Here is a 14362-nt window from a genome sequence, read left to right on the forward strand (position 1 = left end):
TGATAACACGCACATGTAGAGTGCAGCACTGGAGGCTAGCCCTTGCGACCTTATTGTACCTATCCAGTTACTGCTTATTTAATACAAGTGACAACCCACTTTACTATTAAACCTATAGGAGCTGTGGGGATGTTAGTATATTATACATGCATATTTTATTGCGCAATACTATATGTATTTTAAGTCGTGTCCTTTTATTAAAAATCTCGTATTTTGGTTTGGCATTTTTTTTATTATTTTTTTAGAAAGAAGATTTTGTGCATTTCAAACTTTTTATTTGACCACGGGTGTGTAAAAAATTTACTCTGGGTCATCCCACTTGCCACCCGTGGTCAAATAAAAAGTTTGAAATAAGACATAGGGTTACGTGTACGACCAAGTATGTGATCTATATGCTCCACTGCCCCTGTGGGAAATTTTATGTGGGTAAGACCCAAGATGACGTAAGAACAAGGATGGCTAACCATAGGTCAGCCACCAGAGCAGCAATCAACAGTGGCAAGCCTGATCAGCCTGTCGTCAAGCACTTTGTCCAGGGAAAACACACCGTGACTGACCTTAGGTTTATCATCATTGACCATGTCCCTCCACTACTCAGGGGGGGGGGGGTGACAGGGGCAGGCTACTATTACAGAGAGGGAGCTGGTGGATTTTTCTACTGGAGACATTGGTCCCAAAGGGACTCAATGTGCACCTTGACTTGCAGTGTTTTTTATAAGTTACCCGACGGTGCATAGGGTCTTGACCCTTTTTTTGCTTGTTTTTCATTGATTATTACACATCTGTTGTCAGAGTGGGAAGAGACAGTATATACAACATATTATGTTTGGGCTCCTACATTTCGTTAGAGGGGGTGATAGAAATGTAATATTCCACTGACACTGCCTAGGACAGAGTATACCTATGTAAGTGACCTGCAGTTTGTCAATACCTCTGATTTGTATGCCCACTGTGATGGTGAATAGTGTTCTGATATGATCTTCCCAATGAATTAACAGATCTGCTTAGCGTACAACTGCTTTCCCCTTTCCCATATGGCATTCTATGTAAATGGGCTCAGATGTTTTGACGTAACAGGCAGTTATTATGGATATTTGGTATTAGTGTTTTCTATACTCAATGTTGCACCAGGTGAATGCCCCTTACACGCATATACTTTAAGGGTCTATGGATTGTCTAATTGGTAACTGATTTATAGATAGGCTGACCATATTGCTGCTTTAAAAAGGGACACATATAAAAAATACATATGTTTAAAGAAATGTTTTGTATAAAAACCCTGACATATGTATTTTTCATATGTGTTCCTTCTTAAAGCGGCAATATGGTCAGCCTATTTATAGAACAATATTGAGTGTAGATGCAGGTTTTATTTATTCTGCCCCCTTCGCATGTAATCTGGTATGGGTTTGAACATGTAGTGCTGATGATCTGGCGGCTCTGTCTGGTGAGATAGCATCATGGAAGCAGGTGACTGTATATAGTTAAACTTCAGGTCACGCAGTTGAGGATTGTATGACGGTGGTTTATTTGAAGTGTAGCGCTACATTATATTATGCAATAATAGGGGTGTGTCCATCGGTATAGTATGATGCATTTGTTAGAAAATGTGAGCTTGGATCTTTAACTGTGCTAAGGGGTCCCTTGAGCGCATATATGGATTTGGATGACATAGGGGCTGAGCTGTATTAGCTGACGTTTTGCTTTTTAGCCCTGCAGTATACTTCTTTGAGACACAGTTAGATAACATGACACTTGGGGTGAGTTGGAAACAGCTGACGCTAATGCCACAGATCCCTCACTGGTTATGTTTGGGGGTTTTCTGACAGGACATAGTCTGTCAAGTTGCCGTGTCTTTTAATTTTTACATTCAGTTTTTGCATTTGGTGTTTTGATCCTCCTTAACTGCCGTACGGACGTCCGTGCATGCGCAGTTGTGCGGAGGGGACACTACTCAGTCTGGGGAACAATTGGTTCACATAATACAATAAAGTTTGTTTGCTTGGTGTTTTATGTAAGTCTGAGGACGGGGTAACCCCGAAAACGTTAACTGAAGTAAAATTGTTTATCCTTTAATAACGGAGAGTGCCTCTCTTTTTGAGTAATATATATATATATATATATATATATATATATATATATGTATATTTAAAAATACAGAACATGTTTTTCATTTTATACTTGTAAGGTGTGTAACTGTCCACCAATGGAGCTGTAAAAGTTCTGCTTACTGGCCATTGAGCAATCAGTATCTAGTATACAGTTATACATAATGATGCACCTTCTTGCTTCAAAAGCAAAACAAACAAATGTAACTAAATCTTCTAAAATGTCCTCCTAAATTAGATCCATTTTGTAATTTAGAAAGGTCAGTTTTTGATAAATCCATAAAACTGCAAACAAAATTGCAAACTTGCATGCATCTGCCATTTATTTATATATATATATATATATATATATATATATATATATATATATATATATATATATATATATATATATATATATACACACACACACACACACCACATACACACAAATTTGGTGCTGAAACTGATTATACAGACATTGTTTTAAAGGGAAATATGAGTTACATACCTCTCTCAAATTGCAGCTTCTTATACCTTTGCATAATTTCCTCTGCCACCATACATTCAATCTAATAAGATAAAATCCACCAATCAGATGTTATATAATGCAGAAGTATTCAATACAAAAAGCTGTAAATATTCTCTACAACATAACAATTGTATTAAATGCTTATGCAGTTGGAATTCACTAACAGTTAAAATGTCATTGTAGTAAAATTACATGCTCTAATTCATTAGTGTAATTTTATCACTAGTGACCCTGCAATGCTACGTATTAACTATCACAAACTAGATAAACACCTAGTTAAAGTACTGCTTGGGAGCCACAGAGACATTCTGAACCTTCTGGGAGGCTGAAAAAAAAAACTGAGGCGAGAGGTGATGTGGGACCAGATTAAAGCTCTTTTGTGGGCTGTTGGCCTCCTCCTAGTGGCATGAAGTTTATCCCATATGTTATGGAATTCCTATGGACTCTTATCATCATACAAAAGAAATTGTATTTCATGTATCAGAAAGAGCAAACAGCTTTAAACAAAAACTACAGTTTACTTCTATTATGAAATTAAATTAATTATTTTAGTATCCTTTGTTGATGGCATGAAATATACCAAAATGGGCCTAGAACAATACCTTGGATTGTCTACTTAAAAAAAATATATAATTTTATAGGTAAATAAAAATAAATAAAACAAGGCTCTTTTTCTGTTTACATGGAGTTATAGCAAAAATGTTAAAAATTCTCTAAATTGAGCAAGTTTTTCTCTAAAATTCCAGATACTGAAGGCGTTAAAATGACAGTGAAATCTGAACTGTTCATTCATTTGTTTATTCATGAATTCAAAGCAGCATGAGGTACTGCAAATGATTTACTGTACGGAAATCTAAAAATATATATTTAATTTTACAAAAGTCAGTCAACAGATCAGACCAGTAGGGTTTTATAAGATCCAGCCAATCATAGCCTGTAAAGTGGCAATAAGTGTATTGTGACGCTCCTTCCTAAATAAATAACGAAAACTACAGAATCAAGAGCCAAACACTGTAAATGTATGCTCATGCTAATAGCAAGTTGTAAGAATACTAAACTTCAGATAACTCAGACAGTAATGCATATGTATTTTAAATATATATGTTCTTTGCCTTCAAATCACGTTATTGCTTCCCCCAATCTAAATTCAGTTTTTTAATAGTGAAGGACATTCTCATTGACTTTAGTTCTTTACCTCATTTTCTTGTATGTGACCACGTTTTGGACAACCAGCATCAGGGCAGCTAATTGCAGTTTCTAAACCTTCTTTAATCAGAAGCTCAACGTACTGTTTTAAACACTGTTAAGAAAAAAGAAACACATTACATTCTATAAATTTAAGATGTTGAAAAAAATGTATATTACATAAACTAGACATTAAAACATATATACCAAATATAAGTTAACAACCTTTTCATGTCCTTTACCTTATGGAGGTTGCCATTGAATACTGCAATTTTTCTATAGTTCTTTTAGAGACCCTGCAACATGCTACCCAAAGATAAATAATATCAGGGCAGTAGCTATTTTTTATCTGTCCTAACTAACCACAGCAATTGAGAGAAATTAAATATATTCTGTAGGCTTTATCAAGGGGTGTGCCACTGGTAGAATAATCAATTTCAAATGTGTATATAACATTATTTTGGTGCAAATAATTTGCAGTGCAGTGCATCATTTTACTGATATGTATATATAAAACTGATATTAATATCTCTTAAATGTACTAATTCTTGTTACTGTAGTCCAATAAACCATTTTCCAACTCTAAAAGCTATCTCAGTTATGCCATTAAACTCCTTTTTCAGCACTTACTGCTTAAAAGCAATCAACGCTTATAGCTATCATTTTTATTAGGCCACAATAAAAAAAACTGTTACAGACTGCTCAATAAACGTTATTGGTTTTTTTTTTTTTTTTTTTTTTTTTTTTTAATAACCTACTTTTGTCAGGATCACATTATTTACTTTCTGAGTTCCAAGTGGTCTATGAATTACCTGGATTATAGGTAATTTGAAATAGATTTAAAGTAAAATGAAAATGAAATAAATAGATTAAAAAAACATAAAATCAAATAACATTTTTATTTTACAGTAACTTCTGGCACTGAAATTTAAAGGGACAGTCTAGTCAAAATTAAACGTTCATAATTCAGATAGGACATGTAAATTTGAACAACTTTCCAATTTACTTTTATTATCAAATGTTCTATGTTCTCTTGGTATTCTTTGTTGAAAGCTAAACCTAGGTAAGCTCAAACTGATTTATAAGCCGTTGAAGGACACCTCTTCTCTTTTGACAGTGTTTCACAGGTAGACACTGCTAGTTCATGTGTGCCACATAGATAACATTGTGCTCCTAGAGTTATTTATGAATCATCACTGATTGGCTAAAATGCAAGTCAGTCAAAAGAACTAAAAAAGGGGGCAGTCTGCAGAGACTTAGATACAAGGTAATCACAAAGGTAAAAAGTATATTAAAATAACTGTGTTGGTTATGCAAAACTGGGGAATGGGCAAAAAAGAGATAATCTATCTTTTCAAACAATAACAATTCTGGGGTAGATTGTCCATTTAAACTTATTAATAAGAACACATAGATAGAAGAGCACTCACAGGAATGAACAACTGGCTCAATACCATTGTTAACCTGTTCTAATGTGATTTACCACCTGGGTGCAGCTTCTTTTTCACCCAGTAATGCTCTTAACAAAGTAGAACTTTCCTGTAGTATATCAGTCTGATCCCGCCTATTATGGACAGTCCAGCACCAAAATACCAGGCAATTCTTCTCTGAACAAGGAACACAGCAACCCCAGTCGATCATTTCGGCCTTCATTGTGCCTCTTCAGTGAGGTGTAGCCATATTTCTCTAAGCACACTGAGCAAGGAGTACACATCTGATTGCCCCTTTTTCCCATTGGGAGACTAAATACACATAGAGAGAAGAGCGCTCACGGGAACGAACAACCGGCTCAATACCATTGCTAGCTTGTTCTATTGCGATTTACGACCTGGGCTCAGCTTCTTTTTAGCCCAATAATGCTTTTCAAAGAGTAGAACTTTCCTGTAGTAAATCAGTCTGATCCCGCCTAAAACGGTCAATCCAGCGCCAAAATACCAGGCAATTCTTAAAAACACAGGGTTCTCCTAAAGGTTTTAAGAAAATTGCAGCTAAACTCAAAACAGCTCTCTTTCCAGATTTTGCACACATGATCATTGCTATCAATTCAAACATTCACAGCACTTCTTTGTTGCTTTCTAGGACTGGGAGGTCTTTGATTTGTTTGGAAGACTCGAGGGCAGCGCCGATATATGTAACGTGGGTGTGGCCATGGAAAGTGGGGAAGAGTAAGGTCAGTTTGTGGGCAGAGTCTGGTCAATCCTTCCATTTTTTTTTTTAAATAAGGCTTTTTCTCATGAAATAAAAACTGCCATACCATGACAACCCCAAAATATAGGAGATGGCTGGGAACTCTGTATACAAATAAATAACATTTTAATGAATCAGAATTTAAAAGAAGAAAAATGCAATTGAGGCAGAATAGAGGTCATGGCCCCATACATAGGCGTCACTACAGGGGGGGGCAAGGATTATTCCTTGCCCCTCCAAGTGCCCCCCCTGAATTAAACAAATTTGGCTGCCATGCTCCCAATAGTATAGGGTTGTGTGCAAGAGGTCCGAATTTAGAGGTCTCGGCACATTAAAAAAAAAAAAAATGTAGCTTTCTTTCTGGGATCTAGCTGCTGCTACCATATTGCAAGATTAGCAGCTAGTTCCCACTCAGCTAAATAACCCTTGCTTCTTCCGTGATAACAAGCAGTGATCAAATTAAATATCTCAGAGGGCAGAAGGCATTTAGGCAGAGCTGATCAACAGAATACAATTTTTTTCTTTCTAAAAAATATCTGCATAATTTGATTGCAGCAGTCACTGCCTGCTGTGACATCACAGGTCCTTTAACCGGATGGGAACTAGTGATTACCATCTCAGCTCTAATATGCCAGATTCTGCAATGTATGTTTTAACTTAGATTTATTTTAATTATTTCTAATACTGTTCTTTGGTAACATATATGAGAGCACTAATAGACATGTAGTATATATTAATACACACACTATTATCAAAGAGAGAAGGAAAAAAAGTAAAGCTATTTAAAAGGACTCTATTATGTGTCATTTCTGATTATCTACTTACACACTGGTAATTACAGGGAATTGTACAAATTAAACTTAACTTTTACTAAACATAAGTTAAAAGAGCTTGTAACTTATTTTTAGTAAAAGTTATATTTTATTTGTACAATTCCCTGTAATTACAAGTGTGTGAGTAGATTCCTTTAAATATTTATTACTTTTCTCCTTCTTTCTTTGAGGGAAATTGGTATATTAACCCCTTAGTGACCAGACCATTTATCAATTTTCTTACCCTTAAGGACCAGGGCTATTTTTACATTTTTGCAGTGTTTGTGTTTAGCTGTAATTTTCCTCTTATTCATTTACTGTACCCACACATATTATATGCCATTTTTCTCGCCATTAATTGGACTTTCCAAGATACCATTATTTTTATCATTTCATATAATTTACTATAAAAAAATATATAAAATATGATGAAAAAAATGGAAAAAAACACACTTTTTCTAACTTTTGTCCTGAGTTTAGAAATATGCAATGTTTACATGTTCTTTGCTTGAATAACCCTTCACATGTCTATATTTGTTTTAGTAGACAACCCAAAGTATTGATCTAGGCCCATTTTGGTATATTTCATGCCACCATTTAAATACCAAATGCGATCAAATAAAAAAAAAAAATGTTTACTTTTTTAACTAACTTTTTCACAAACTTTAGGTTTCTCACTGAAATCATTTATAATTTCAGCTTGTGTAATTATGGCACAAACGGTTGTAAATGCTACTCTGGGATCCCCTTTGTTTAGAAATAGCAGACATATATGGATTTGGCATTACTTTTTGGTAATTAGAAGGCCGCTAAATGTAGCTGTGCACCACACGTTTTATGCCCAGCAGTGAAGGTTAATTGGATAGCTTGTAGGGTTAATTTTAGCTTTAGTGTAGTGTAGTAAAAAACCCAAAGTATTGATCTAGGCCCATTTTGGTATATTTCATGCCACCATTTCACCACCAAATGCGATCAAATATAAAAAATAGTTAAAGGTATGGTAAACTCACTTTCTAAACTATTTTCGATCAGCCATTATTCTTTCAAATCAATATACTAGCGCTTTCTATTTGTCTCTACCTTACCGTCAACTATTTTATTCTAAGAGTCAAATCCCGCTGTCTGTCAATCTTCTAATACAACCTAATACAACCTAATACAACCTAACCTAAGGTAATAGGGTTTTTTTTCTGTCGGTTTTCTATTCTCCAATCAGATATCCGTTCAACTGGCTCGCTTTAGTCAATGCGATTTCTTAATGCGCATTGCGTGTAGTTGCGCAATATACGTTAAAATCCGACAACAGTTTCATTCTTAGAGCGAGTTCACAATTAGAGATGCGCATGCGTACTAGCTCTGACCAATCGAATAAGTGATGTAACTAAACATTGAAACGGAGTTTCGTCCATTCATAACTGATTTTATTTGGATTTCAGGCAAGCAAGCGGATTAAAGTATTTGGGTAATATAGCATTCTATGTGTAAGATTAACAGTGAAACTGGTTATTCACCTCACACATCTACAAGTAAACTGTGGATCTCGTTATTCAATGTTTACTGTTATTATTGCTCATTATGGATTTGAGCATGTGCATTGGTATGCAGAAAGTCTGCCAGTACTAAAATAAAAGGCTTTTTTTTATATTGATTCTGCAGTGTTGGATCCCCCTTAGCCCCCACCCTCCCTCATCCCCCCCATACAGCTCTCTAACCCTCCCCCCTCTACCTATTTGCCGCCATCTTGGGTACTGGCAGCTGTTTTTTTTTTTATAGAATAAAAAACTTTTTCAGTAGTGTAGCTGCCCCCCTCAATACCCTACCCCCTCCCAGATCCCTTACCCAACATTTATTCCCCCTTCCTCTCCCTCCTTACTATACATTTTCTGAGTCATTCATGAAAATATGGTGCCCACCCTCTTGCGCGCACTTAAGTATGACAGGATCCGGAACTTACCTGTAAAATAAACCCTAAGCTAGCTACAATATAACTAATAGTTACTTTGTATCTAGCTTAGGGTTTATTTTTATTTTACAGGTAAGTTTGTATTTATTTTAACTAGGTAGAATAGTTACTAAATAGTTATTAACTGTTTAATAACTACCTAGCTAAAATAAATACAAATTGACCTGTAAAATAAAACATAACCCGTCTTACTCTAAAACACCTAATCTAACCCTACAATGAAATAAATTCTCTAAATTAAATACAATTAACTAAATTCAAAACAATTAGCTAAATTACAAAAAACCCCCACTAAATTACAGAAAATAAAAAAACAAATTACAAGATCTTTAAACTAATTACACCTAATCTAATAGCCCTATCAAAATAAAAAAGCCCACCCAAAATAAAAAAAAAACCCTAGCCTAAACTAAACTAAACTACCAATAGCCCTTAAAAGGGCCTTTTGCGCGGCATTGCCCCAAAGAAATCAGCTCTGTTACCTATAAAAAAAAATACAAACAACCCCTCCAACAGTAAAACCCACCACCCACACAACCAACCCACCAAATAAAATCCTAACTAAAAAAACCTAAGCTCCCCATTGCCCTGAAAAGGGCATTTGGATGGGCATTGCCCTTAAAAGGGCATTTAGCTCTATTGCGGCCTAAAGCCCTAACCTAAAAATAAAACCCACCCAATACACCCTTAAAAATCCTAACACTAACCCCCGAAGATCCACCTACCAGGAGAAGTCTTCATCCAAGCGGCAAGATGTCCTCAACGAAGCTGGCAGAAGTGGTCCTCCAGACGGGCAGAAGTGGTCCTCCAGACAGGCAGAAGTCTTCACCCAGACGGCATCTTCTATCTTCATCTTTCCGACGTGGAGCGGCTCCATCTTCAAGACATCCGGCGTGGAGCATCCTCTTCCAACGACGACTACCCGACGAATGAAGGTACCTTTAAGTGACGTCATCCAAGAATTCTAGCAGCCAATCGGAATTAAGGTTGAAAAAATCCTATTGGCTGATGCAATCAGCCAATAGGATTGAACTTCAATCCTATTGGCTGATCCAATCAATCAATCAATAGGATTGAGCTTGCATTATATTGGCTGATTGGAACTGCCAAAAGAATGCCAGCTCAATCCTATTGGCTGATTGGATCAGCCAATAGCATTGAAGTTCAATCCTACTGGCTGATTGCATCAGCCAATAGGATTTTTTCAACCTTAATTCCGATTGGCTGATTGGCTGGTGGGTTTTATTTTTAGGTTAGGGCTTTGTGCCGCAATAGTGCTAAATGCCCTTTTAAGGGCAATGCCCATCCAAATGCCCTTTTCAGGGCAACGGGGAGCTTAGTTTTTTTTAGTTAGGGTTTTATTTGGGGGGTTGGTTGTGTGGGTGGTGGGTTTTACTGTTGGGGGGGTTGTTTGTAATTTTTTTTACAAGTAAAAGAGCAGATTTATTTGGGGCAATGCCCAGCAAAAGGCTCTTTTAAGGGCTATTGGTAGTTTAGTTTAGGCTAGGGGTTTTTATTATTTTGGGTGGGCTTTTTTTATTTTGATAGGGCTATTAGATTAGGTGTAATTAGTTTAAAGATCTTGTAATTTGTTTTTTTATTTTCTGTAATTTAGTGGGTTTTTTTTTTGTAATTTAGCTAATTGTTTTGAATTTAGTTAATTGTATTTAATTTAGAGAATTTATTTCATTGTAGGGTTAAATTAGGTGTTTTAGAGTAAGACGGGTTATGTTTTATTTTACAGGTCAATTTGTATTTATTTTAGCTAGGTAGTTATTAAACAGTTAATAACTATTTAGTAACTATTCTACCTAGTTAAAATAAATACAAACTTGCCTGTAAAATAAAAATAAACCCTAAGCTAGATACAAAGTATCTATTAGTTATATTGTAGCTAGCTTAGGGTTTATTTTACAGGTAAGTATTTAGTGTTAAATAGAAATTATTTAGTTACTAATAGTAAGTTATATTTAGATTTATTTTAATTAATTTAAGTTAGGGGTGTTAGGGTTAGACTTAGGTTTAAGTGTTAATAAATTTAAGATAGTGGTGGCAACGTTGGGGGCGGCAGATTATGGGTTAATAAATGTAGGTAGGTGGCGGAGATGTTAGGGACGGCAGATTAGGGGTTAATATGTTTATTATAGTGGCGGCGACGTTGGGGCGGCAGATTAGTGGTTAAAAAGTATAATGTAGGTGGTGGCAATGTACGGAGCAGCAGATTAGGGGTTAATAAGTGTAAGATTAGGGGTGTTTAGACTCAGGGTTCATGTTAGGGTGTTAGGTGTAAACATAAAATGTGTTTCCCCATAGGAATCAATGGGGCTGCATTACTGAGCTTTACACTGCTTTTTGGCAGGTGTTAGACTTTTTATCAGCTGGCTCTCCCCATTGATGTCTATGGGGAAATCGTGCAAGAGCACATACAACCAGCTCACCGCTGACTTAAGCAGTGCTGGTATTGGAGTGCGGTATGGAGCACAATTTTGCTCTACGCTCACTACTTGCCTTTTAACGCCGGGTTTATGAAAACCTGTAATACCAGCGCTGTAGGAAAGTGAGCGGTGAGAATAACGTGCAAGTTAGTACCGCACCCCTCATAACGCAAAACTCGTAATCTAGCCGTATATAAGGTACTCTTCCACTACATATATGTATAAAAGTGTAGATATGTATAATTGATGTATGTGGATTTCTTGAAGGATATTGCAATTATTTTTTGAATACATATTGTATATACCTATATATATATATATATATATATATATATATATATATATATATATATATATATATATATATATATATATATCATTTCAACTTCTTTACCAAAGCCCAGATGTTGCTCCTCACATAAATGCAGTAAAGTATTTTCTGTTTTAGGTTTTCTATATACAAATCAAAAAGCATTATCATTATATATACACAATTTAATGATAACTAAAAAACAGAATTTATGCTTACCTGATAAATTACTTTCTCTTGCGGTGTATCCAGTCCACGGATTCATCCTTTACTTGTGGGATATTCTCATTCCCTACAGGAAGTGGCAAAGAGAGCACACAGCAGAGCTGTCCATATAGCTCCCCCTATAGCTCCACCCCCCAGTCATTCAACCAAAGGTTAGGAAGAAAAAGGAGAAACCATAGGGTGCAGTGGTGACTGTAGTTTAAACAAAAAAATTTTTACCTGACTTAAATGCCAGGGCGGGCCGTGGACTGGATACACCACAAGAGAAAGTAATTTATCAGGTAAGCATAAATTCTGTTTTCTCTTGCAAGGTGTATCCAGTCCACTGATTCATCCTTTACTTGTGGGATACCAATACCAAAGCTTTAGGACACGGATGAAGGGAGGGAACAAGACAGGTACCTTAAACGGAAGGCACCACTGCTTGCAAAACCTTTCTCCCAAAAATAGCCTCCGAAGAAGCAAAAGTATCGAATTTGTAAAATTTGGCAAAAGTATGCAGTGAAGACCAAGTCGCTGCCTTACAAATCTGTTCAACAGAAGCCTCATTTTTGAAAGCCCGTGTGGAAGCCACTGCTCTGGTAGAATGAGCAGTAATTATTTCAGGATGCTGCTGGCCAGCAGTCTCATAGGCCAAACGGATGATGCTTTTCAGCCAAAAGGAAAGAGAAGTAGCAGTCGCTTTCTGACCTCTCCTCTTACCAGAATAGATAACAAACAAGTAAGATGTTTGTCTGAAATCCTTAGTTGCTTGTAAATAGAACTTTAAAGCACAAATTACATCAAGATTGTGTAATAGACGTTCCTTCTTCGAAGATGGATTAGGACAGAGAAGGAACAACTATTTCCTGGTTAATATTCTTGTTAGAAACAACTTTAGGAAGAAAACCAGGCTTGGTACGCAAAACTACCTTATCTGCGTGGAACACCAGGTAAGGTGAATCACACTGTAAGGCAGATAATTCTGAAACTCTTCGAGCAGAAGAGATAGCTATCAAAAACAAAACTTTCCAAGATAACAACTTAATGTCTATGGAATGTAAAGGTTCAAACGGAACCCCTTGAAGAACTGAAAGAACTAGATTCAAACTCCATGGCGGAGCCACGGGTTTATAGACAGGCTTGATTCTGACTGAAGCCTGAGCAAACGCTTGAACGTCTGGTACCTCTGCCAGACGCTTGTGTAATAGGATAGACAAAGCAGATATCTGTCCTTTTAAGGAAGTAGCTGACAATCCCTTCTCCAATCCTTCTTGGAGAAAGGACAATATCCTGGGAATCCTAATCTTACTCCATGAGTAACCCTTGGATTCACACCAACAAAGATATTTCCGCCATATTTTATGGTAGATTTTCCTGGTGACAGGCTTTCTAGCCTGAATCAGAGTATCTATAACTGACTCAGAGAACCCACGCTTTGATAGAATTAAGCGTTCAATCTCCAAGCAGTCAGACGTAGAGAAACTAAATTTGGATGCTTGAACGGACCCTGTATCAGAAGATCCTGCCTCAATGGCAATGTCCATGGTGGAACAGATGACATGTCCACTAGGTCTGCATACCAAGTCCTGCGTGGCCACGCAGGCACTATCAGAATCACCGAAGCCTTCTCCTGCTTGATTCTGGCAACCAGATGCGGGAGGAGAGGAAAAGGTGGAAAAACATAAGCCAGATTGAAGGACCAAGGCGCTGCTAGAGCATCTATCAATACCGCCTTGGAATCCCGGGACCTGGACCCGTAGAGAGGAAGTTTGGTGTTCTGACGGGACGCCATCAGATCCAACTCTGGAGTGCCCCAAAGCTGAGTCAGCTGGGCAAATACCTCCGGGTGGAGTTCCCACTCCCCCGGGTGAAAAGTCTGACAACTTAGAAAATCCGCCTCACAGTTGTCTACTCCTGGGATGTGAATTGCTGAGAGATGGCAGGAGTGATCCTCCGCCCACCTGATTATTTTGTTTACTTCCGTCATTTCTAGGGAACTCTTTGTTCCCCCCTGATGATTGACGTAAGCTACAGTCGTGATGTTGTCCGACTGAAATCTGATGAATTTGGCCGCAGCTAGTTGAGGCCATGCCTGAAGAGCGTTGGATATCGCCTTCAGTTCCAGAATGTTTATCGGGAGAAGAGTTTCTTCCTGAGACCATAAGCCCTGAGCTTTCAGGGAGTCCCAGACCGCACCCCAGCCTAACAGACTGGCGTCGGTCGTTACAATGATCCACTCTGGCCTGCGGAAACATATTCCCTGAGACAGGTGATCCTGAGACAACCACCAGAGAAGAGAATCTCTGGTCTCCTGGTCCAACTGAATTTGAGGAGACAAATCTGCATAATCCCCATTCCACTGTTTGAGCATGCATAGTTGCAGTGGTCTGAGGTGTATCCGAGCAAAAGGGACTATGTCCATTGCCGCTACCATTAGTCCGATTGTCTCCATGCACTGAGCTACAGATGGCCGAGGAATGGAATGAAGAGCTCGGCAAGTAGTTAACAGTTTTAACTTTCTGACCTCCGTCAGAAATATTTTCATTTCTACCGAGTCTATCAGTGTTCCTAGGAATGGAACTCTTGTGAGGGGGGAGAGAGAACTCTTTTTGATGTTCACCTTCCACCCGTGAGACCTCAGAAA

At 37.4% G+C, this 14362-nt stretch overlaps 1 protein-coding gene across 1 annotated transcript in view; it reads right to left on the reverse strand.

Annotated features, from left to right (window-relative positions):
* The window catches only part of RNF144A (ring finger protein 144A), an 86891-nt gene that overhangs the window by 43989 nt on the left and 28540 nt on the right, over positions 1-14362 (reverse strand). Inside the window, exons 2-3 of the mRNA XM_053709715.1 lie at positions 3815-3919; positions 2599-2659 (exon numbers count right to left, since the gene is read on the reverse strand). Coding sequence (XP_053565690.1) covers positions 2599-2659; positions 3815-3919 — 166 coding nt within the window. The remainder of the gene's footprint in view (positions 1-2598; positions 2660-3814; positions 3920-14362) is intronic.

The sequence above is a fragment of the Bombina bombina genome, chromosome 4, assembly GCF_027579735.1.
Source record: "Bombina bombina isolate aBomBom1 chromosome 4, aBomBom1.pri, whole genome shotgun sequence".
NCBI lineage: Eukaryota > Metazoa > Chordata > Amphibia > Anura > Bombinatoridae > Bombina > Bombina bombina.